General features: G+C 41.9%; 1 protein-coding gene across 1 annotated transcript in view; it reads left to right on the forward strand.

Moving 5' to 3' along the window:
• lhfpl7 (LHFPL tetraspan subfamily member 7) overlaps positions 1-26936 on the forward strand; it is a 64908-nt gene that overhangs the window by 7091 nt on the left and 30881 nt on the right. The window contains exon 2 of the mRNA XM_058086421.2: positions 7430-7568. Within this exon, the coding sequence (XP_057942404.2) occupies positions 7430-7568 (139 nt within the window). The remainder of the gene's footprint in view (positions 1-7429; positions 7569-26936) is intronic.

Genomic DNA, 26936 nt, shown 5'->3' on the forward strand with positions numbered 1-26936 from the left:
CTAGCATCCTAGCATCCTAGCAGCCTATTATGAGATGTGAATAAATGTGCGGACGGGTTCCCTCCCAGGGCGTCGTCATTAAACCGGGCCGTGAGGGATCCCGCACGTTTCAAACCGGCTATGTGATCCTCTCTTCTGGTCTGATCCACCTTTGTGATCTATAATAAAGGAGGTGAGGGGGAGAAGAAGCGGCGTGAGCAAGTTTGGGGGGCTGATTGTTCTCCCCCCCCTCCCTCGGCGGGAAGATAAAGAGGAAAAAAACATGAGAAATGTTGTTGTTGTTCTCGCCTCTTTTAGTATTCAGCCTTTCAGATGCTGATGCTTGATCTAAAGCCGGGGTGTCCGAACCTTTTTAGGGCTGAGGGCCCAGGGGGGGGGGTATCTTCCACATTTTAACCGGTACAGTACCAATCAGATGCAGTACTCAAAGGTACTGATTTTCCGTAATATTGTGTGTGTTGATGTAAATAAATAAATTGACTATACTTACTATAGTTACTATTTACTATAAATAGATACTACTGAATAAATGTACTATAATTACTATTTACTATCTGGGAGGGGGCTGAGATTTGATCACCGATTTAATACGTTTACCACCTCAACACTAAAAATCATAATATGTTTATGCTAACTGATAGACAGAATGTAAATAAACAAAAGGCCACATCCCAATTATCATACAAAACCATGACAGATTAGCATTAGCATTAGCAGTAATCCCTCGTTTTGGCTGGTTAAAGGGTTCCAGACCTGTCGGCAAAGTAAGAATATTTTCATCGTTATAACATAGAAAACCTGTTTACAATCTTTCAACAAAATTAGAGCTCTCTAGACATGAACTAACACCCCTATAGTCACCTTTACAGTTGTATTACCTAAAATAGTTGACATAACCAGAGAAAACGAGCCGTTTGAGATAAAGAATGAAACGTAGTAAATGTGTTTTGAGTGTGTGGCGGACAGGAAGTGGAGTCGAGGGTTAAGGCCACATCAGTCGGCCATCTTATTCGTATATAGTAATGAATCATAACAGATTAATTTTCACCTGCAATAAAATCTTGCTGTTGCGGTGGTCAAGTGTGATGCTTGTCTCACCGAACAATTACTGACCTCTAGTGGCCAATGTAGAGTACTACATCTACAATTTCAATGCATCTTCCTAATGTGTTGTTTCATTTAGTCATTTTTATATTTGAAAATGATTAATTTGGGCAAAAATATGTCTAGAATGTGCTAAAATCTGCATTTTAAAATATTGATTAGGCAATATTCAACCACCAAACAGCATAATTTTTCAATGAATATGTTTGATAAGTTCATGCAGTGCTTTGCTTTTTCTCCTTTACTGGCCAAAAATGATTTTATTGTGGGTATGCTTCACTATAAAAAAGCTTAAGAACGTATATAGTAATGAATAATAATGGAATAATTTTCACCTGCAATAAAATCTTGCTGTTCCGGTGGTCAAGTGTGATGCTTGTCTCACCGAACAATTACTGACCAATGTAGAATACTACATATTGTTGTTTTTAATATTCGTCAGTGTACACGTTGACAAAATCCGGCATGAATGCAGCATCCCCTCATATTGTCCATATTTGTAGAGAATATGGCGCGCGGGGGTCCTAATGAAACAACTCATAACCATTAACTTTTACCATACGCCATACCTTTCTGCAGCGGCTCTGGCATGCCCCCGAGCGAGTCAAATTGGGTGCAAATGCCCCCTAAATGGGTTGTAATTATGTGTGGATAACTGGGACTGCCCCCCCCCCCCCCCACCACCACCACCGCAACAGCTGCAGCTCGGGTGCAAGGCAAATGGGATTTGAACACGCAGGCTAATCTTCATCCTGTCAGACAATAACGGGTGGCTTTGACCCGTGAGCGCCACGGAATCGTGCACGGGCGGCGACAACCTCTCACGGCAACATAAACATAAAAAGAACAGATAAAAGTAAAGACGACACGCTCCTTCATGGAGGAACATAATTGCTTTCCCGCCATAAACACACGGCGGAGCTTGTTGGAGGCTAATAACGCCGCACAAAAACTCGTGCAGCTGCTTTTGGGTCGTAAAGGAACGCTCACGTTTCTGATTGCATAAAGGAACACAGGAATTCCACCATGCGGTGCAATAACATTTTAATTGTGTCCTCAATTGGGACTGACGAGGTGGAGATCTCATTAAAGAGGATTGGAGGGAAAGCAAAATCGGGGGGGCAAGAGACGCCATGGAAACTTAACTGCATTGGATCAACGCTTTTGTTGTGTCCGTCACGCAGTAGTCCGGCCTTCCCTGAACTGGGTGATATTGTATTATTTGACACGCTATAAACCTTGCAATGCCACCTCCACTCTGTGCTGTCAATCATGAGATGCTGCTTTCACAGTGGAAGCACAAGTTGTACTAATTGCACACTTGATCAAAACCCGATTGATGCCCAAGTCCAAACATGATATTAGCATCCACTTCACTACTTCCTGAAACGACACTCTAAGCATCATGGGAACTGTAGTTCTTTTAAAAGCCATAAATTAGCACGAGTGTATAAGCTGCAGGGTTCAAAGCCTGCTTGTCATGCCGGTTCCTCTCACACCAGCGAGTGTATTAGAACAAAAAGCAGCGCCCTGAATAATGTATGTGTCGCCTTATTGATCTTCACCTGAGTTGGCGCTCAACTTATGAGCGCGTGCGTCTGCGTGTGTGTGTGACTCGCCTGCAAACGTCTCACTCGCCGACTGGAATACGGGATGGCGAGGATATGAGGGAGAGCCAGGAGTGGAGATTAATCACCTGACAAGTGGATGGAGTGTCCATTTGGGCCTCAGGGACAGACTGCAGATAGGATGTGACATTCAGGAGCACTTATGCCACACACACACACACACACACACACACACAGCGCCACTCAGTCTCGCCGTACGTCCAAAGAAGGAGGGTTGCATGTGGCAGCGTTGGAGAATATTTGATCATCAACATGGTGGCCTCTACACAGGAAGTAGCTGTTGGTGCTAAACTCATTTGGGTGCTAAATGAAAGTGAAAGTGCTTTAAGGTGATCTTTGAGGTGATACTGGGCAGGTAACATCTCAGTCATGTTCGTCCTGAAAGAGGTACATAGAGGGCGACGCCCTTTTTAGACTTTATTGCCCACCTTAACGCTCCAACAGCAGTGCTCAGTCCCAACTTTGCGGCTTAAACGTTGATGTGGCTCACTTTTGCTAAAAGAACTACAACTCCCACGATGCTCAGAGTGCACATTCAGGAAGTAGTGAGGTGGAAGCCGGAGAAGACCCTCGCACAAGGAGAACATGCAAACTCCTACATGCCCACCACTCGGACACCGTGCGGCCACAATCTATTATATTATATATTATCCGATTTTGAGGCGTGCGTTAACTGAGGCGTACATTAAGTAAGGCATACACCAACTGAGGCGTACACTAACTAAGGCATACACCAACTGAGGCGTACATTAAGTAAGGCATACACCAACTGAGGCGTACATTAAGTAAGGCATACACCAACTGAGGCGTACATTAAGTAAGGCATACACCAACTGAGGCGTACACTAACTAAGGCATACACCAACTGAGGCGTACATTAAGTAAGGCATACACCAACTGAGGTGTACACCAACTGAGGCGTACATTAAGTAAGGCATACACCAACTGAGGCGTACACCAACTAAGGCATACACCAACTAAGGCGTACACCAACTAAGGCGTACACCAACTGAGGCGTACACCAACTGAGGCGTACACCAACTGAGGCGTACACCAACTGAGGCGTACACCAACTGAGGCGTACACCAACGGAGGCGTACACTAACGGGGGTGTACACTAACGGAGGCGTGCACTAACGGAGGCGTGCACTAACTGCGGTGTACACTAACAGAGGTGTACACTAACAGAGGTGTACACTAACTGAGGCGTACACCAACTGAGGCGTACACCAACTGAGGCGTACACCAACTGAGGCGTACACTAACGGAGGCGTACACTAACGGAGGCGTACACTAACGGAGGCGTACACTAACGGAGGCGTACACCAACTGAGGTGTACACCAACTGCGGTGTACACCAACTGCGGTGTACACCAACTGCGGTGTACACTAACAGAGGTGTACACTAACAGAGGTGTACACTAACAGAGGTGTACACTAACAGAGGTGTACACTAACAGAGGTGTACACTAACAGAGGTGTACACTAACTGAGGGGTACACTAACTGAGGGGTACACTAACTGAGGGGTACACCAACTGAGGGGTACACCAACTGAGGGGTACACCAACTGAGGGGTACACCAACTGAAGCGTGCATTAACTGAGGCGTACACCAACTGAGGCATGCATTAACTGAGGCATGCATTAACTGAGGCATGCATTAACTGAGGCATGCATTAACTGAGAAGAAACTGTATAAAAAAAACAATGAAGATATGTATTAGTGGAACATATTCATATTAAAAGACGTGGGAATGGGAAGAGGTTAAATATATGGAAAATTCGATTCCCAAAGCGAACCATCCCATGAAACCTTCAGGTAGGCCTGCTCCAACAAAAGTATTGGGCCACAGCAGGTTAATAAGAGAAACCGAGGTGTGTGAAACGGAAGACTGGAAGCGTGGCTTCCTTTCATGGATTGAGTCAGTGGCTAAAGTCACATGACTGACTGGAGTGGGAGAAGACGTTAGAGCATCGGCGTCAAGGGACAAAGTGGAGGCTGCACGCGGCGCTGACTCAGTAATTACAGACTTCTAAAGTTCGTCTGGAATAAATACGAGCAACAAAGTGACTTTGAGAGTTTCCACGGCGAAGCTTCCACGGCTGGGTGGCGGAGTGCAAGTCTTGCATCATCAAGGCCGAGTGTGAAGGTGGCGATGTCGAGCATTGCTTCTCAGGCTCAAGCTTTTTTAGAGAGAAAATCATTTTGGGCCAGAAAAGGAGAAAAAGCAAAGCACAGCATGAACGTATCAAACATATTCATTGATAAATTATGCTGTTTGGGGGTTGAATATTACCTAATCAATATTTTAAAATGCAGATTTTAGCACATTTGACATATTTTTGCCTAAATTATTAATTTTCAAGCATAAAAATGGATAAATGAACTGAAACATCACATTATGAAGATGCATTGAAATTGTAGGTGTAGTACTCTACATTGGCCACTAGAGGTCAGTAATTGTTCAGTGAGACAAGCATCACACTTGACCACCGCAACAGCAAGATTTTTTTGCAGGTGAAAATTATTCTATTATAATTCATTACTATATACAAATAAGATGGCCGACTGATGTGGCCTTAACCCCTGATGCCACTTCCTGTCCTCCACACACTCAAAACACATTGACTATGTTTCATTCTTTATCTCAAATGGCTTGTTTTCCCTGGTTATGTCAACTATTTTAGGTAATACAACTGTAAATGTGACTATAGGGGTGTTATTTCATGTCTTGAGAGCTCTAATAATGTTGAAAGATTGTAAACAGGTTTTCCATGTCATAACGATGAAAATATTCCATTTTTAAATAAAGAATGTTACTTTGCCGACAGGTCTGGAACCCTTTAACCACCCAAAACGAGGGATTACTGCTAATGCTAATGCTAATGCTAATCTGTCATGGTTTTCAATATTTTATTATGATGGTATTTGTATTATTTCATTTACTTGTTGCATCACTGCACATGTTTATGTCTTTATGCTTATTATGTTATATTCCACTGAGTTGTTGGGATGTCACAATTTGTTTGGTGGTCCTTGAACGCATCATAGTTGCTGCAAAGTGAACCTTGTACAGAACATCTTGACTCTGATCCCATCTGATCCCATCACTTCCTGCATGATTATCATTCATTGGTGACGACGACCACAAAAATACCTTTACCGAGCGTATGAGGTAGAGAGTGAAATTGCTACAAGGGTGACCAAAGTGCGGCCCGGGGGCAGTTTACGGTCCATGGATGTATTTTTTTTTATTGGCCCGCTACGCATTCCCAAAACAAAATTCAACAAGGAAACAAACATTTTATGATAATAAAGACAATTTTTTTTCCATTTGCAGGCTTGGAACGAAGCCCCCGATATTAACGAGAATGTCCTGTGTGATGTACATGTTGATTGGTTCCTATTGTTTTTATTCATAAAGTACATAAAAATTGCATATGTCGTTTAATGGCAGCACGGCGCTTCTAATGAGGGGCCCACGTGTTCCCCCCCACTCGGGCTCCACTTGCTGATATGAGACATGATGGAGTCTTAATGTGCATTGAGAGAAGTGGGGGGGGGCACGTTCCTCAGCTTTCATGAGTAACGTTGTAGCGAGAAAAGGCAGCAGAACAAAGAGCAGAGACGTTAATGGATTTTTTTTTTTTTAATAAGTGTGCTGTTTTATCAAGTTGTATCTTCATGCAGTTTGGAGTGAGCAGGCTACTTATGGTATTATAGCATATTATATTATTTTATAGCATATTATAGCACTTATAGCATATACGTATTTAGCTTCGACTTCTTCTTGATAGAAGCATTTAGGAGAAGCCGAATGACGCAATTTTTCAAACGGCAACTTTTCCACATTCTCCGAAGGTATTACCATTCTGCTCATGTTCTCTCCTGGCTGAACTGCAAGGTGCCCTTGTGCAACACGCTTAGCGCCCACTCGCCCGCTCGCTGCTGTGGAACCCAGATGGGAACATTGCTCCGTAAGGCGTGAGGTGGAGGTGTAAATCTAACACATGTTCCGCTCGCTACCACAAATAAAGGTCAAAAGAATCATCGGCATGACTGCCGCCGATGTCACGGCCCTTTGCTAACACCCCCCACCACCCCATCCCCCCTCGTCTTCCACGTGCCAGACACACGGAACCAAGTAATGAAATTGTCTTTCAAACCAGGAAGTCACTTCTTCTCCTTCTGCTCATGTCCAGCACATTGCTAGCATACCGACTTATACGACTTATACGACTTATACGACTTATACGACTTATACGACTTATACGACTTATACGACTTATACGACTTAAACGACTTAAACGACTTAAACGACTTATAGTTATGTTGTAGTCATTTTTTTTGCATGTTTTGAGACAAAGCTAATTTCATTCTGTTAGGCCTTATTTTGCACTGAACACAAAGTGTATTTTGGTTGCGGCGACGCACTTCCCAAACGTAGACGTGCTTCCTTCGTCTGTTTCCCTCCTCGTGACGAAGCACATGTGCAACGAGTGTTGACGGCAGCCCGTTGTTCGATCCCGCTGAGCCGGCCGTTAACCCGCCACGTTACACCGTGCGCCTCAACCTAAAAACACACATCATTGATCCCGGGAATGACATTTTATTAACGTGTCCGCAAATGTCTCCGACAATGAAACTGATACGACTGTGTGTGTGTGTGTGTGTGTGTGTGTGTTTGTACTTCAGACCAGCGCAGTGCTGTGCTCGGGAGGGTGCGCTCTACTCGCCGTCAGCTCCCTGTTGGCCATCATCACCATCTTCCTGCCCAGCGGAGGATGCGAGAGGAGGATCTGCACCCTGGCGGGATACATGCAGATGGCTTCAGGTCAGCACACACAAATACGGCGTACAAGGATAATCAATAACTGCAATATGAAGTAAAAACATGGTCATTTTGGCGGACATGTTGACATGCCAGGGAGGGTACACACACGGTGTACTGTATGCGTGTTAAAGGAATACTCCCGTAGTGGAAAGACCACAATGACGGGCCCTTAAATGTTCACCTCAACTCTCACAGTGTCGCTTTATGGGGGGCCGGAATAAGCCATGGACTTGCCCCCCCCCCCCCACTTTAGCATGACGCTGCTCTCCGGTGGTTCCACTGCTGCGCCATGCCATCAATGTTTCAGCAGGCGGGATATTTGTGTGTGCTAAAGGGGGCAGCTTTTCTCTTTTCATGCATTTTTCATAGGCATGCTCTTTTTAGTGGTCAGGAACCATTGCACTGGCCGCTCCAGTGTGTGTGTGTGTGTGTGTGTGTGTGTCTTTGCAAAGCAACGTGGGTATTTAACAGCGGTACCGAGAACATTCATCATAGTGTGGTCTTGCTAATTAAGACCCGCTTTTAAGATGAAGGTTCTAATTAGGTTTCGATGGAGGCTTTAATTCAAGTGTTGTGGTTGGCTGCTTTTGTTGTAATGGGAAAAGTAATGGGAGGACTGGAACGTTTTATGGCGTATGGTGTATGTTCTCGCAAAGAAACTTGCACATCACTTTGTCTTCTGGCTGGGATTTTTCTCATGGGACCAAAGCCCCAAAGCAAAAACGTTCCGTGATGTAAGTCAAATATTCCAAACCATGATGCCGTCCGCTGGTTTGAAGATGTTGGTAATTCTGCTATATTTACCAGTTTAGAATTCATAAAAAGCACCTAAAATATACTTCAACAACACTTCCAACGCATTTTCTTTTCCATGTTTGTCATTTCTGCACGGTTGTCGTTGTCATTTTAACACTTTTACATATTAGAGTCCACTTTGGAGTTCACTAACGCGGACCAAGACCCGTCTCTCATGCAGTCTTGGTCCGCTTGTGCAGCACAGATCTGGGTTTGGTGACCTTCTCCACGCTGCAGATGTCCCTCGTTTATCGTTTATTATTATTTGGGTGTAAATCTGACCAATTTCACCTTATTCATTTGATATATTTCTATCACCTTCGAGAGACTGTTGAACATTAGAGCCCTCTAGACAAGAAGTAACACCCCTACAGTCGCAGTTTCACAGAAAATAAGACCAAAAAGTTCCGTGTTCCTTTTATACTTCTTGTTTCTGTACAGTATTACCTGCTACTGTCTAATGTAACTAATTAATGTAACATTAGTGACACCAAGTGACCAGTGTAGAGTACTACATATCTACATATAACCACAAAGTCCTCAAATGCACCTTATATTTTCTCTTAGTACTTCATTTTGCCATTTTTCATTCATTCATTCATTTTTTTACCGCTTCTATTCACAAGGGTCGTGGGGGTGCTGGAGCCTATCCCAGCTGTCTTGGGGGAGAGGCGGGGTACACTCTGGACTGGTGGGATTGAACTCGGGTCTCATGGCTGTGAGGGCTGCGCGCTAACCACTCGACCGCCATGGTCCTGATGGAACTCCATCGATGTACTCTGATCTCCGAAGTCTAATCCTGGTCTGATGAAACAATCGTCTCCAGTACTACTAGTAACAGTCTCCAGTACTACTAGTAACAGTCTCCAGTACTACTAGTAACAGTCTCCAGTACTACTAGTAACAGTCTCCAGTACTACTAGTAACAGTCTCCAGTACTACAGTATTGTTCTTTTAAACTTTTAAAATCCTAGCCAATTGTCTTCTCAACAATTGTCTTCTTGGTGCCTCCTTGGCTTGCTGTTTATTCTTGCTGGGGGGGGGGGGGGCTTCTATAAAATAAGAAATATTTTACAGTGAACATGCTTCTTTGGGACTTTCAAGGTCTTGGCTTAAAAAGGAAAATGCCTGAAGCAGCGTTTTTTGTTTTGGTTTGTTTTTCTGCTGGTGAAGAAAGCCCCGTCGCACATCTATGATGTCATCAGGGGTTGACTGTGTAGTTGTTTGCCAACTAACACAGCTACGCCACAAGTCTCAAAACTGTTCACGCAAAACTGTTTTGCCTAGTTTTGCAATTGACACGCAGATCATAAGAAAAGCAGAGACTTGTGGTCTTGCGGTGTTAGCGAGATCGTTAACGAGACCGTTAACGAGGAACTACAAAGTTGGATGTACGCAGCGTATTACCGTGAAAGATGTGTACCAATCGGCTAATCTGAAAATATACGCAAACCGAGGCAAAATGTTTGCATACATTTTGGACGTTAACTGAAAAAACGCTAACCAAGGTTCCATTGTATTTTGATTTGGCATTAGACTTGATCAAACTTCCAAATGACCATTAAAGGGACCGTTTGTGTAGGACTGATTCCAAATTAAAGTTGACACGTTGTCTGGTCCTCGGCTTTGAAGACATTTGCACACTTTGGAGTTGCAGCTTTGGGAATGGGAATGTGAAGGAATTTCCCACCAGACTTCATTGTAGTACTTCCCACTCCAAATACAACTTCCGAATATTTACTCATGCACGTTCCCTCCATGCAGGACTCGCTCAAAGTGTCTCACATCTCGGCGCCCATCAGAGAGAGTTATTTTGGCTTTTTCATTCTTATGCCTGAAAGAGTTGATATTGTGTGTGTGTGCGTGTGTGTGTGTGCGTTTCCAACTTGTGTTGCTTAGCTGGGCCTGCTGTGTCAGCGCTCCCTTGAGCAAAGCGGCTATGCAGATGTCCTCCGAAGCGTGGTGATGAAAATAGGAAGTCGCTTTGATCAAAGCACCTGCTGTGGTATTTCAGCGCCGGTTGTCGCCGCCTGAGCCCATATGGTACCACGCCAGCTGTCAATCATTTCCCCCGATACAGATGAGCGCGTTTTCCATATCAGGCGGATGAAAGCTGCAGAGTCTATTAGCACAACATGTCCCTTCAACAACTAAATTACATTTACTTTTTTTCTTTCGTCACTCTCTGGAAATGTATGACAGGCCATTACTCATGTCAAAATGACTTTTGGGCTTATTTTACTCTTCTTAAAGTGCAAACATCACTGAAACTTTACTTAATGGATCCTTCAAGGTCGTCCATGTGCAGTTTTTCCATATTCTGACGTGATGTCGGCGCTGGTGGAGGGTTGGTTGCCAGTGCCGGGACGAGGCAAATATCGACTAATCCTGATATGCCAAGCAGGGGCGTCACTAGGTTCTGAGGACGGGGGGGGGGGGGGCTTAGCCCCCTGGAGATGCACAGGATATATATTATATTTATATGAAATTTGTCAGATTTTTTTGGGTAAAAAATCAATAAAAATAACCATTTTTATTATTAAATATAATTATTATATGAATATAATTATTATATAAATTATTTATAATTATTATGAAATTATTAGTAGCCTACTTATTAGCTTGCTTATTAGCCTGCTTTTGCCCTACTATATGACATTTGTCAGAGATTTTTTTGTAAAAAAAATCAATAAAAAATAACCATTATTATTATTAAATATTATTATTATATTAATATAATTATTATATAAATTATTTATAATCATCAAATTATTAGTAGTATTAGCCTACTTATTAGCTTGCTTATTAGCCTGCTTTTGCCCTACTATATGACATTTGTCAGAGATTTTTTTGTAAAAAAAATCAATAAAAAATAACCATTATTATTATTAAATATTATTATATTAATATAATTATTATATAAATTATTTATAATTATCAAATTATTAGTAGTATTAGCCTGCTTATTGGCTTGCTTATTAGCCTGCTTATTAGCCTGCTTTTGCCCCTATTATATGACATTTGTCATAGATTTTTTTTGTAAAAAAATCTATTAAAAATTATTATGTTAATACAATAATTTATTATCAAATAAATAAAAATAAACAAATAAATAAATAATAAAAATAAATTCAGAAAATACCAGAGAAGCTCGATTTTGGCTTTTTTTTTTTTTACCAATATCAGAAATACCACTAGCAATGCTAACTTTTAGTATGCTAACACATGACAGCACTAAGTGTCGGAAATGAAAATTTATGGGTATGAAAATGGAAAAAAATGTTAATTATTTTTGCCAGCATGATAACTGTTTGCATGCTAGCACATGCAAGAGTAATTTTTGACTAATTATTAATATATTTCTGAAAAGTCTTGCTACTTAGTTGATGGTTAAGCTCTTTAATTGGTTAATTTTGTTTATTGTTTATTGCAATCTCCCCACAAACTATGCATTTTTGGTATTTGTTCCATCAAGTAGTTTGATCACGACGCTGCCGCAAGAACGTAAGAGCAGCCTGGGCACGGCCGTGACAGGCCAACTTTCTTTCATTTTGGATTTTCATTTGTGGTCCAAAACCCCGAAGGCTGCCTCCTCCTCATTTAATATGCTTTGTGTGGCAGCAGAGTTGTTTTAAGTCCTGACCTGACAATCCTCCATCTGCTTTTTTCTCTCTTTTATTCCCCGTCTGCCCGTCTTTTTCTTCCAATTTCACATTTTTCATTCTATTTCATCAGGAGTCAGTCGGCTCAAGGCTCTTGATGCCGCCGTGGATGTTTTCGTACGGGCTTCGTTCATCATCAAATTGTGTTTATTTTCCGCTCTCGCCATCCGAGGCGTATCATAAGCATGTTAGGTTGACTCGCTGCTCCTCAAGTCTTTACTGTCATGCCTAAATTAGCCCTTTCCCATCATAAAAAACGACTACATGAACTAATAAAGAAATCTACAGCATTGGAAAGATGCGTTCAAAGACATGTCGTATTCTACACTGGTCACTAGGTGCCAATAATGTGACTTGATTGACGGAACAACAGGCTTTTGTTGAAGGTTTGGAATGATCCCAAGTCAGACACAAAGCCTGGACTACTACAAAGCTAAAAAACATGTCTGAACCCCTGAGGTCACTTCCTGTTCGGCCACTACTCACCTAACACATTAATGGCAACACAAACAAGCATGAGTTCAGTTACTATGGCAACTATATTGGGTAATAGGAGTGTAATGGTGACTATAGGGGTGTTATGTCAGGGTGTCTGTGCTCTAAGAAAATATATAGTCTCTCAAGTCTTTCAGTCTAGATTGGAGCGAGTAGTTTGGTGAGCCTTTTGTTTTCCTGGGATGGTATTTGTGCTCCTATTTGTGCTCCTATTTGTGCTCCTATTTGTGCGCCTCTTGTTTTGTAGCTCATTAAATTGTGGCGGTCTATTTAATGAAGTGCCTGGCGAGTATAAGGAAAACAGAACCGCATGCACATGGTAAAATCACTGGTCCTGTGATTAATGATGATTAAATTGTGATTAATTACGATTAAACATGATTAATCACGTTTTAATCTCGTGAGACCCCTACTCCAAACACTTTTATGGGTATTTGGTTTGCAGCACGGCATCCGATCCGTCCACCAGACACGTTTGTAGATGGTAAATGGTTTGTCTGCAGATGAAGTGTTTTGCCGCTAAATATTAATGATTTCTGTGGCAATCTCTTTTTCTCTTTAATTAATGAGCTTTGCAAAAGCTTGGAAGCGTCCGCTCGTGCTCTCTCTCTCCGAGCGGTCGGTCCTATATCTTAGATGACAGAAAAAGTAGAACCCGTCGACAACGTTATGTGCCAAAAAAAGATGAAGGCCCATTCGAGTTTTTTTTTTTTTTTTTGTCCCGTCGTTCCAAGGTCCAAATCATCCCCGCTTGTTCCTCATCCGTCCATGAAAGCCCTGGTGGACACGCTCGTCATACACTCACAAACAAGAGAAGCCATACATATTGCATGAGTGCTGCACCTCTGAAGGTCTCGGCGCCCCCCCCCACTCTTCTTTTTGCAACAATCATGGACAATCATGCTCTCGTTGTGAACAGGAACGCCATTAAAATGTCTGTGTTCTTTAACGCTGGACGCCTTTCTTACCTTTTCAGGTTGTTTTCCTGCTCTTCTGTAGGATCTCATGAGGCTCTGCAGTGACGCTAATGTAGTGAGCTGAGAGCGTATAATGTCTAATCTGTCTGGAAAAGCCCACGTGTGAACGTTGGGTGGGAGGAGCCGCCTGGATGAGTCATTGTTGGGACTGCGCTTGCAGGCCTGCTTTGGTTCTCCACTGCGGGGTCCTCGGCCATCAACACACTCCCGCTTTAGGAAATGCGTGTGCTTCCTTACTTGCATCCGTCATCTCTTCCTCCTGATTGACGCTCGGCTTGAAGTCCTCTCTGGCGTGTGCGCTGATGAGCTTGCGGGTTTTTTGGAGAATTTTTGTTGTGCGGCCTCTGAGTCGGGATCGTGGCGTCTGCCAGGCATCGCACTCATTCTCGATGTAGCAATGCTTTAAATGGAGACGGGTGCAAGAATGGTCCCTGTGTTCCCAGTCGGGGGGGGGGGGGGGGGGTGTTTAATTTTTGACCAAAAAGAAAAAAACATTTTCTTTAGAATTCCAGAGAATCATTTTGGAGTCGTGCAAAAACTACATCCCTTTGTAGTGGAACCTCGGTTAGCATCATTAATCCGTTCCTGAAGGTTGGACTCAAACCAAAACATGCAATAACCGAATGAAGGTTTATTATTTTAAAAAAAAACAATTAAAAGTAAATTTTTATAGTAGAAAACGCAAAAAAACTTTATAAATGAGTCTAAATACCGAATGAGAAGGACGTCACTTTGAACTAAATTGAAGACTTGGAATTTGTTGTGTTCTGGTGTTGGTACGCTGGTTCTACCAGCCTCCAGACCAGTGTAGACCAGCTACTAGCTTCCAGACCAGTGTAGACCAGCTACCAGCATGTGTTGTGTTCTGGTGTTGGTACGCTGGTTCTACCAGCCTCCAGACCAGTATAGACCAGCTACTAGCTTCCAGACCAGTGTAGACCAGCTACCAGCATGTGTTGTGTTCTGGTGCTGGTGCGCTGGTTCTACCAGCCTCCAGACCAGTGTAGACCAGCTTCCATCATGACCAGCATATGTTGTGTTCTGGTGCTGGTACGCTGGTTCTACCAGCCTCCAGACCAGTGTAGACCAGCTACCAGCATGACCAGCATATGTTGTTTTGGTGCTGGTTCTACCAGTGTAGACCAGCTACCAGCATATGTTGTTTTTTGGTGCTGGTACGCTGGTTCTACCAGCCTCCAGACCAGTGTAGACCAGCTACCAGCCTCCAGACCAGTGTAGACCAGCTACCAGCATGACCAGCATGTGTTGTGTTCTGGTGCTGGTACGCTGGTTCTACCAGCCTCCAGACCAGTGTAGACCAGCTACCAGCCTCCAGACCAATGTAGAGCAGCTACCAGCCTTCTTCATCCAGACCAGTGTAGACCAGCTACCAGCCTCCAGACCAGTGTAGACCAGTTCCCAGCATGACCAGCATGTGTTGTTTTGGTGCTGGTTCTACCAGCCTCCAGACCAGTGTAGACCAGTTCCCAGCATGACCAGCATACCAGCACCAAAACAAAACCCCATCAGGGTTCTTTGCCTCCATTGTGAGTTATTTTGCAACCGTGATCACCCACAGGGTCATGGTACAATCTGGACAAAAGTACCTGGACACCCATCCATTGGTTCCTGTCTTGGCCCCACATGTAGACGCCATGACACCTAATATTTCTTCCCCCCCTCCCATCCTGGGAAGATGCCATAAAGAAAGCGTGGAGGTATATCACACGGATCCCCTGAAGATGCGTATCACTGTGTCCTCACTGGAGGTTGTTGGTTAGCATGCTATCATATCTCACCGTGCTCAGACGGTGGCACACACACACACACACACACACACACACGCACACACACACCGTCGTTATTCTGGACCAACCCCCCCCCATGTGCGTACACTGCCAGGTTTTCAATGTATGGACTCTCCAACATCTCCACCAACATCTATCATATAGGTGACATCTATACGATGCCAGTCGTTCCTCGTGGCGAGACAAACGATGTGACGTAAACTAGGAGGACTCCTTACCAGAGGACTTATGGGCATGCCTTCCTTAGAGGGCAGCTTCAGCAGCCCCCGTCCTTGTGTTACGTTATTCTCATTATGATTCAAATGAATACAGTTATTCACATAAAGCTTACGTAGGAAGTAGAAGATGATTCCATAATGAACGTATGAAGAACATATCGGAAAGAAGAGGAAACAAAAGAGACTGAAAGTAGGGAATCTGCATTTTAGGAAAATGAAAAGATAGTTTAAATGTTTAGAGAATAAAGTACCAAGAAATACATACATTTCACTTAAATATGCATATTTTGGATATTCATATGGAGGAGGCTGCTGGGTGGTCCAAGATGCGGTGGGCAGGCTTCCCAGACGGACGTCAGGGAATGTTGGGCTGTTGTGCTTTCTGTGATAACATGGCGGCGGCGGAACCGGCGGTTCGGTAACGCTACTTCCTCTCGTTGTGCAAGGGAGCGCTGCTGGGACACTGCTGGATCGGCCCAGGATGGGGTTGGGGGGGTGATGTGATGCCAGTTTTTTACCGTAAAATTTATTTTACAGAATTTTACTGTAAAAGGAAAAACAGCAACACAGTTATTTTTACGGTAAAATTCTGGCAACCCAGCTGCCAGTTTTTTTACCGTAAAATGTACAGTTGTTGTTTATACAGTGTATTCCTGTAAATGGAAAAGCGGTACCACAGCTTTTTTTTTACGGTAAAATTCTGGCAACCCAGCTGCCATTTTTTTTACCGTAAAATTTATTTTACAGAATTTTACTGTAAAAGGAAAAACAGCAACACCGTTATTTTACGGTGGTTTTCTGGCAACCCAGCTGCCAGTTTTTTTTTCCGTAAAATGTATTTTATGGAATTTTACCGTAAAAGGAAAAACAGCAACACCGTTATTTTTACGGTGGTTTTCTGGCAACCCAGCTGCCATTTTTTTTTACCGTAAAATTTGCAGTTGTTGTTTTTACAGTGTATTCCTGTAAATGGAAAAACGGTACTACCACTTTTTTTTACGGTAAAATTCTGGCAACCCAGCTGCCATTTTTTTACCATAAAATCTACATTTTTTTTTTTTTATAGTGTGGATTGGAATTGGACGTGGTACAAATGATGAAACTACGCCCGTTTTTCTGGAAGTGTCAGTACTCAGTACTCCTGTATTTGAATCGATGTATTCAATGTTGACAATGTTTACTTCTCTTGCCTGGTTAGTTGGGAATAGTCCAAGAATCGGGAATGCCATCCCTGCCAAGTAGTAGCTAATCCAGGCTGGTGATTCCTGCTTGGTTGGATTAAATCTTTGTATGACAAAGATGATATTCCGTTCCAGTGACTCCACACCATTATTTGTCTTCTTTTACGGCCCTCCTTTCCTTCGGATATTCCTTCTTCTTGTAGCGTTCCTGCTTTATGGGTACAGGCAATCGGCTTTGCGAGGTGATAATATCTGGGAAGTGTCATCTTGTTGGCGGCCATTTGTTTTATTGGCCTCACTGCGACCTTGACTGCACTTCTTTGCCACAACATGTTGAGATGTTCGGCCCGGCAGGTGTGGAAGTCGCTTTTCCGTTTGTGAACAGGAAGTTCTTGATGTCATCTCTGCAAGCGCACACACACACACACACACACACACACACACACACACACACACACACGGAGTGATGGCTTCTTTTTCTCATGCAGAGATGGTCTCAGATCGTCGGGAGCAAAGGAGGAATAATCATATCTCGTTATGTGCTGCATCACATCCTTGGGAGGTGTGTGTGTATGTGTGTGTGTGTATGTGTGTGTGTGTGTGTGTTGCAGACAAAAGAGCTGTGGAACATCTGGGTTGTGGTGATAGCTCTGCTCTCACGCGTTACGAGCCAAATTAATCAAACCTGTTGGGTTTTGTGTGTGTGTGTGTGTGTACGTGTGTGTGTGTGTGTGTGCGTGCGTGGCATCCATTAAGAGCGGTTTCACATCCTGGTCAAGCGTGTGCTGACACAGTCATCCAGGAAAGGGATGAAGGCTTCGGAGAGCGTGACCGTATAAGTCCATGTGTACATCTTGTTTGGCACCAGTTAGCATGCTTGGCTAGTCGGGACAGACAAGGATGTGCGTTGACCTTGCAGATGGCCGACTGTGCACACATACTGTACGTACAGTATGACACCTGTACAGTATGTTGTATTTACAGTCGGCCCTCGTTTATCACTGTCAGTTGGTTCCGGACTTAACTGGGATAAGTGAATTTCTGCCAAGCAGGATTCAGCATTTATAAATGGAATATTTCCATACTTATTGCAGAGAAAACCTGTTTTATATATTTTTTACATAATTAAAGCCCTCTATACATGAAATAACACCCCTATAGTCACCCAAAATAGTAGACATAATAAGATATATGATGTAGATATATGTCTGACATGCCATGGCTGAACTGGAGTGGAATAAAAAGTTCTCCTCTCATTCAGTGTGGAAGTGGTAAGTTATCATCTTCCTCCTGCACTCCATTTGAAACAATTTGAGCTCAGAAGAAGTAAATTGGAAAAGCTAACTAGTTAGTAGTTTGTTATGCTAGCGACGGGCGTCTTATGTGCAGTGATGCCGTCGCTTCAGGAATATGATGTAAAAAAATAATGATGGTGTTATTTCATGTAAACCTCTAATAATGTTAGGACCAGTATTTGGAAAGTCCTGAGCAGGTTTTCTATGCTCCAACTACAAAAATGTTCCATTTATTAATGTTGATTCATATAGCGTGGAAATTCATTTATCACAGGAAGTGACATCGTAGCTTTTAGTCGTATATTATGATCCCACCAGTATCTTTTCTTATTATAATTATGTTTTTCTTATTGTTATTCTGACTTCTGACGGACGCATCGCCCAGCTCGTCTTTGAATGCATCACATGAAGCGTGGAGGCCCACCAGGTCAGCCAGTTTATGCCATATTCAATACATCATCAGCAGCATATTATATAGTACACATACACACATAATATCGTATTGCTCAAGGCTGCTGGGAAAATCATATTTCTAATGCGTGTTTACTTCACTGTTGCACGCTTGGCAGGCCGCCGGAACGCAACCCAAACACGTCGACTTTCTTATTCCGTGTCCGTCGTCGGCATCGAGGACGGTGAACTTGGATTAAACCTTCCAACAACCTCTTCCTCTCTCCGGCCGTGAAAAGGAGTTTTGTTTAATGATTGTGGGACTGGGAAGCGTTCCAAATGGCACAGACTTCATTGAGAAAAATGAAAGAGGCGATTCATTTCATCTAAATAGACGACCAAGCACGGCTGCGGCCGGGCGACGCATCTTCGCTTTCTCATCCACGCCCATTTCGCCGCTTTGCTTGGAGAGAATGGGGGGGAAATTTCATTTAGCGGCCAACGGGATAAATCAACATGATGAATCTCCTCGCTGTCCTTAATTGTGTTGCACAGCAGAGAGGGGGAGGGGGGGGTGGGGGGCAAACTTGTTCCACCCCCGGACCACACGGCGACAAAATGATAGGATGCATCTTTGCCTCTTTGGTTGGTTATTTCTTTATTTATATTATTAATATTTTGTAATATAATTTGAATAATATAATTATATATAATATATATATATAATTTATATAATATATTTAATTTTTCTCATAATATTTTGACTTTATTATTATTATTATTTTGTAATATAATTTTAATATAATATAATTATATATATAATTATATATTTTATATATATACAATATATATAATTTATGTAATATATATGATTTTTCCCATAATATTTTGACTTTATTATTATTATTATATTATACTTTCCCCATTTACTTTTTTAAATACTTTTTTTATTATTACAACTGTTGATTTTCATATGAAAACTTTTTAAAATAAATCTATATTTGAACTATGCGCTAGTCAAATGACATAATTTTTTCTCGTAATATTAGTGGTGTGTTCTGATAAAACTGCGCCTTTTTTCTGGTTAGAATACAATTTTTTTATCTTCATATTTTGACTTTATGCTTGTAAAATTACAGCTGTTTTTTTGCTAATTTTTAATTTTTTTTTGCAACTTTTAAATATTCTTAGCTGGGATAGGCTCCAGCACGCCAACGACCCTGAATGAATGAATGAATAATATTATGGCTTTATTCCCATCATAAGTTCATTCCCATAATTAGGACTTTTTCATTAAATTACAAGTTTTTCATTTTAATATTTATTCTAACAATACAACTGATTTTTTATTTTTTGTTGTTTTTTTCTTAAATGATATTTTTAGATTTTGTGCAGCGGCCCAATAAAAAGTAGAGAATGAAAGGATGGCGCCACTAAACGCTGGCGTTGAACCGGGACGCGTTAAAAACCTTTTATGGAAGGCGTAAAGTTGACTGGGCCGAAGAGTGATGAGTAACCACGGCGAAGGGCCGACCCGGTAGTCAACCTCTCGTTAGTGACATCATTAGCCGTGCTTGAAATCACACCTGTGGGAGGGGCCTCAATCACCGCGGCGTTCCCATTCCCGCCTCCTCCTTCGACTTCACGTTCCTCAGCTGGCCAGAGGTTAATGCGGATCCTCCGCCGGCCGCCGCCGTGCCCTAATCTGCGATTACGTGTCAAGCAGGAGGACATTTATTCCAGATGGATTTATTCTGCGGGGGAGGGGTGGCGCTCTATCTCTGAAGGAAAACGTTCCTGCTCTCCTTCCGTCTTTTGACAGACAGTTTAAGAAAAGTGTTAAGGAGGCTCTTCATTTGAGTTTTAATGATGCCTCGCAGGTGGAAACTCGGGAGAACGTCCAGGATGTGTCCATCAATCCCAAACCTCCCGCCCCCCCATCCCCATCCCCATCCCCCACCTTCCTAATGAAGACGTACGCTAACGCCTCTGGAAGCCACGCCTTTGATCAACTGCGTGTTCAAGTATTGATGGGCGCTTCACCTCGGTCTTCTGATTTCCTATTCACTGTGAAGGTGGCGCCTACCCACGCTGTGGAGCAGAGTTGTTCATTTTTCATTTCAGATAGAGAACATAGATAAAGAACATACTTAGAGAACATAGATAAAGAACATAGATAAAGAACATAGATAGAGAACGTGGATAAAGAACGTAGATAGAGAACGTAGATAGAGAACGTAGATAGAGAACGTAGATAGAGAACGTAGATAGAGAACGTAGATAGAGAACGTAGATAGAGAACGTAGATAGAGAACGTAGATAGAGAACATAGATAAAGAACATAGATAAAGAACATAGATAGAGAACGTAGATAGAGAACGTAGATAGAGAACGTAGATAGAGAACGTAGATAAAGAACATAGATAAAGAACATAGATAGAGAACATAGATAAAGAACGTAGATAGAGAACGTAGATAGAGAACATAGATAAAGAACATAGATAAAGAACATAGATAGAGAACGTAGATAGAGAACGTAGATAGAGAACGTAGATAGAGAACGTAGATAAAGAACATAGATAAAGAACATAGATAGAGAACATAGATAAAGAACGTAGATAGAGAACATAGATAAAGAACGTAGATAGAGAACATAGATAAAGAACATAGATAGAGAACATAGATAAAGAACGTAGATAGAGAACATAGATAAAGAACATAGATAAAGAACATAGATAGAGAACATAGATAAAGAACGTAGATAGAGAACATAGATAAAGAACATAGATAGAGAACATAGATAAAGAACATAGATAGAGAACGTAGATAAAGAACGTAGATAGAGAACATAGATAAAGAACATAGAGAACATAGATAAAGAACATAGATAAAGAACATAGATAAAGAACATAGATAAAGAACATACTTAAAGAACATACTTAAAGAACATAGATAGAGAACGTGGATAAAGAACGTAGATAGAGATTGCTTTTGTGTACTGGGGCCGTGATGCTGGAACAAAAACTCATCTAAAAGAACCACCATGCTGCACTGTGTCCCAAGACTTTTGTCATAAAAGTCTAGGTTGTTTATGTTTTTTTTTATCCACCATCTTGTGTCTGAGATGGGGGGGGGGCAGAATGCAAGCAATGCTGAGGTGAATACTGAGCATTTGTTTCCAGCCTATAAAGAGATGCATTCATTCATCATGGTGCTGATGAAGCGCATCAGGAGGCCATATGCTGGGCTCGGAGGCTCTCTGGAGAGCAATCGCTGAAGGCTTCTCTCGCCTGCGCTCATCTAGTCTGTCTCGTTGTCGCCATCGTAGGTCTTCTGGGTTTTGTTGTGTCAAGGTGGGGTGGATTAAATGAGGATCTCATCCTGACAGGTCCTCCAAATCCTGTCTTAGTTGGCCAAAAGATGCTCGTGTGGACGCCAACACATTCAGACAGGAAGCTCGCTCCTCTTGGCTTGAGGGCTGCAGACCTTCCAGACCTTTATAGTGTTCTTGGTTTTAATATACGCCGATATTTCTTTAAAAAAGACAATGTACTATTTTAATTTGTTTACATTTTAATGGCCTTGACTTTGTGGAAAACATCTCGGGATAAATATCGTCTACTATTCCTACTTCTACCTCGTCCCAACAGGAACAACCAAGCCTTTTTTATTTCCATGGACAATGTCTCCCTTTTGCCACATTTCCCTTCACGCCGCTCCGTAAAAATGCTCGTATTTTCACACCAACGTTTCTGTTTTCCTCGCAACGACATCCCATCCAAGCGCTCGGCATCGTCGAGGAAATATGGCTTCTTCCAGCCTGTTGAGTTTTATGGCCTCTTTTGCATCCCAAGCATTGAATTTCATAGCGGGATAAACGTCTTAGCAAAGCATCTCCGTTTCATGAAGATGCAAGTCTGCAATTTTCCACCTGGTTAGGGATGAAGATCGTTGAGCACGGTCAAACCTCTCAAATATTCCTACAAATAATTCCCGTTTTTCAACCATCCTCCGCATAGCAAATAGCTTGTTGACTAGCTGTTTAGCTTCCTGTCTAACGGTATAATGGTGTAGTCACGAGGGCCGTTGGGCCGATATGAGGAATTATGGTAATGGTTTTATTTCATTTGAACATGCATCAGATTACATCCCATAATCAGTTCCCAGTTCCACATGTCCAAAAGGAGTAGGAAGAAGCAATCAGTAACTGTTATATTTGTTCACTTCCTGCTTTCCTAATATAGTTTTTTTTTGTTTTTATCACATACCGAAGGTCAAGGTGATATGACCATACAATGACATGATGGGTACTGTCAATACGTATAGTGATAAAAAAAAGCACATCATGAGAAAAAAAAATTAAAAATTAATATAATTAATATGAATTAAATTAAATTTAATTATAATTAATAATAATTAAATTTAAAAATTAAAAATTAAAAATTAAAAATTAAAAATTAAAAATTAAAAAAATTGCATTGATACCCCCCCCCCCAAAAAAAATGACCCAGGACAACAGAAAACGTACAAAAAAAACATGGTGGCCATACACACGACTCACTAAGACATCTTGAGACTTGAAAATAAGAGCTTGAAAATCTTCGGGGGGGGGAGGGGTTTAACACATAGTCACATAGTCGGCAACCTTTACTATCAAAAGAACCATTTTACCCCCACGCTCACACAACTAGCATCTCGCGGGCCGCGAGTTTGAGACCCCTGCTCTAACCCAACAAATTCTTGTGTGTCCCATCACACTGGCTTGGAGCCACTCCACCCCCCCCCCCCCCACACCGCTCTTATAAATTCCACAGCTGCCGTGCCCATTAATGTGCATCATCATGATGCGTACGCAACCCGAATGGCCGTCCTGTACTGCGTATGTGCTGTTACTCCTCATTCCCAGTACAACACCAGTAGCGATGGTGTGAGGACACGTGGGCAGCACATTTACACATTCACCGAGGTGACACACACACACACACACACACACACACACACCAGCATCAGTGCTCCTCTCCTGTGAACTCCAGATGAAGTCAACTTGAAAACATGACATCCAGCGGAGCTAATGCATTTGGAAATTCATGCCGCATACACATTTATATTTAATATGTTTACTTAGCGGCGCTGCGGCGTTTTCTTGTAATTGTGACCTGCTGGTTCCATTCAAAGGGTTTTTTTCCCTGCACTCATTCCAGCCTGCAGGAAGCGTTCACCTGATTTGCCGAAATGTCATTTTGCACTTTTGCATACTTCCTGTCTTCGCTCTTCATTCAGTGTGGCATCCCTATTAACGACGGTTAATTGGAACGCGGAGCCCGCTAATTGAAGGTCACACCTTTTGTGGATAAAAGACTCCTTGATGGGGAACGCTTCGCAAGCAGGAGGGGATTTACTGGAATATTTAAAATACCGCAGCGGCAACCAGGATACATGTTTTGCTGCTACGTTGCTAATGGCTACCATTGCTGGCGTATCTCGTGCATGATGCTGACGACATGTTTGCAGTGATGGATTACCTCTTTGCCTTGGGAATACCCATGCACACACACACACACACACACACACACAAACATGCATGGGCGGACCAAACAAAGTGACTCAAAAAAGACTCGGAACCAGCGGCCCGGTCCTGTTGCTCCGAGATAACAGAATTCCTGCAAATAGAACTTCTGGAAGTGTTGATGTGAAAGCTTTGTTTACCATTTCTGATAAGAGAGTAGTCAAAAATGGCCGCTGCCTTGTCAAACGTGATCGATACAAGACTTGAGTTAGTCTGCCGTTGCAAAGATGGTTGACGTCGGTGAGTAACGAGGATTTTAAACATATGTAAACGACATATTGTTACATACTAACAAGTAGCAATAACCAACACCGAGCTCATCTGTACCGACTTTACCTGCATTGATCCCGTAGCCTGTGCAATGTAAACGTCAACAAAAAAATAGCAGTGTAACAGTGACTGTAGGGGTGTTATGTCATGTATACAGGTCTCTAATAATCTTAAAACCCACATTCGGTAAGTCATAACCAGGTTTTTTATTCTATTAACTATGAAAATATTTTGTTTATTGATATTGAATCCTTTATCCATGATAAACGAGGGACAACTGACGTAGGATTTGTGACCCCGGCAACCAAAAAAGTCCAAAAAAGGACATCAACAAAAAATAGCAGTGTAACAGTAACTGTAGGGGTGTTATGTCATGTATACAGGTCTCTAATAATCTTAAAACCCACATTTGGTCAGTCATAACCAGGTTTTTTATTCTCTAACTATGAAAATATTCTGTTTATTAATATTGAATCCTTTAACCATGATAAACGAGGGACAACTGTCGTAGGACCGACTTTACCTGCATTGATCCCGTAGCCTGTGCAATGTGACGTCAACAAAAAATAGCAGTGTAACAGTGACTGTAGGGGTGTTATGTCATGTATACAGGTCTCTAATAATCTTAAAACCCATATTCGGTAAGTCATAACCAGGTTTTTTATTCTATTAACTATGAAAATATTTTGTTTATTAATATTGAATCCTTTAACCATGATAAACGAGGGACAACTGACGTAGGATTTGTGACCCCGGCAACCAAAAAAGTCCAAAAAAGGACATCAACAAAAAATAGCAGTGTAACAGTAACTGTAGGGGTGTTATGTCATGTATACAGGTCTCTAATAATCTTAAAACCCACATTCGGTAAGTCATAACCAGGTTTTTTATTCTATTAACTATGAAAATATTTTGTTTATTGATATTGAATCCTTTATCCATGATAAACGAGGGACAACTGACGTAGGATTTGTGACCCCGGCAACCAAAAAAGTCCAAAAAAGGACATCAACAAAAAATAGCAGTGTAACAGTGACTGTAGGGGTGTTATGTCATGTATACAGGTCTCTAATAATCTTAAAACCCACATTCGGTAAGTCATAACCAGGTTTTTTATTCTATTAACTATGAAAATATTTTGTTTATTGATATTGAATCCTTTATCCATGATAAACGAGGGACAACTGACGTAGGATTTGTGACCCCGGCAACAAAAAAGTCCAAAAAAGGACATCAACAAAAAATAGCAGTGTAACAGTGACTGTAGGGGTGTTATGTCATGTATACAGGTCTCTAATAATCTTAAAACCCACATTCGGTAAGTCATAACCAGGTTTTTTATTCTATTAACTATGAAAATATTTTGTTTATTGATATTGAATCCTTTATCCATGATAAACGAGGGACAACTGACGTAGGATTTGTGACCCCGGCAACCAAAAAAGTCCAAAAAAGGACATCAACAAAAAATAGCAGTGTAACAGTGACTGTAGGGGTGTTATGTCATGTATACAGGTCTCTAATAATCTTAAAACCCACATTTGGTCAGTCATAACCAGGTTTTTATTCTCTAACTATGAAAATATTCTGTTTATTAATATTGAATCCTTTAACCGTGATAAACGAGGGACAACTGTCGTAGGACCGACTTTACCTGCATTGATCCCGTAGCCTGTGCAATGTGACGTCAACAAAAAAATAGCAGTGTAACAGTGACTGTAGGGGTGTTATGTCATGTATACAGGTCTCTAATAATCTTAAAACCCATATTCGGTAAGTCATAACCAGGATTTTTTTATTCTCCAACTATGAAAATATTCCAGGTAAATTGAGTTTTACCCCTGAACTGAAGTGATGTGGTCTTTCTGCGTCGTATTATTCCGCCAAAGTATTCAACGTAACTAGTTCTTTACTCGCTCTTTAAGTAGTTACGGCGTTGCGTTTGTAACCACCAATCATCCTAAACAGGAACGTCGGCAGATAAAAGCACTCCAGGGAAAGCTCTTGATGAATTGGTGAACACCAAGAGAAGTTGAGGTGGAAGCAGGAGAGAACGGTTGCATGGGCGGCGTCTTGAACTCAGCAGGTTGGCCATCAGGCAAGTGAAGAAGTGCTGAAAAAGAAGATCCTCAGGCTACGATTTGCACAATGGAATTTGTACGGAATGCTTCTGCATTATTAAAGACGGCCATTAAAGTCGGAAAGATGAGAGTAGCGTGCTTATTAGCATAAAGGTGAATGGAGAGCCTGCAGGGGGACTGGTCTGCACCCGGGTAGGAAGCATCACATGAAAAACCTTCACCAAGAAGGCGAGATCATGTCTTGCATGGCGGGGGGGGGGGGGGGGGGCGGCGGGGAGGACAACAAAGGCGTTCATGTTCATTATTGATTATTCTACATCCCTGAAATGAAGTACTTTAATTATCCATTCTAGTCGCAGTCATTTCCATAAAAATGGAAAAGTATAATTGGCTGCCGCGTTCCCTGCCAACAGGGAATCTTGGAGATTGCTTCGTTGTCCGAAGATACATCGAATTATAAACACAATCTATTTCAAAATAAATAAATACAAACAAGTAAATCTGTTTCAGTACATCACATCTTTATTAACAGTACAGGCAATCTACTTCAGTATTCTACTGTGTAGTATGCAGTACTCCCTCGTTTATCACAGTTGGATGGTTTATTGTTTATTGTTTATTACGGATCCC

The sequence above is a fragment of the Doryrhamphus excisus genome, linkage group LG21, assembly GCF_037039965.1.
Source record: "Doryrhamphus excisus strain RoL-2023G ecotype Guam linkage group LG21, RoL_Dexc_Guam_v1.1, whole genome shotgun sequence".
Taxonomy (NCBI): domain Eukaryota; kingdom Metazoa; phylum Chordata; class Actinopteri; order Syngnathiformes; family Syngnathidae; genus Doryrhamphus; species Doryrhamphus excisus.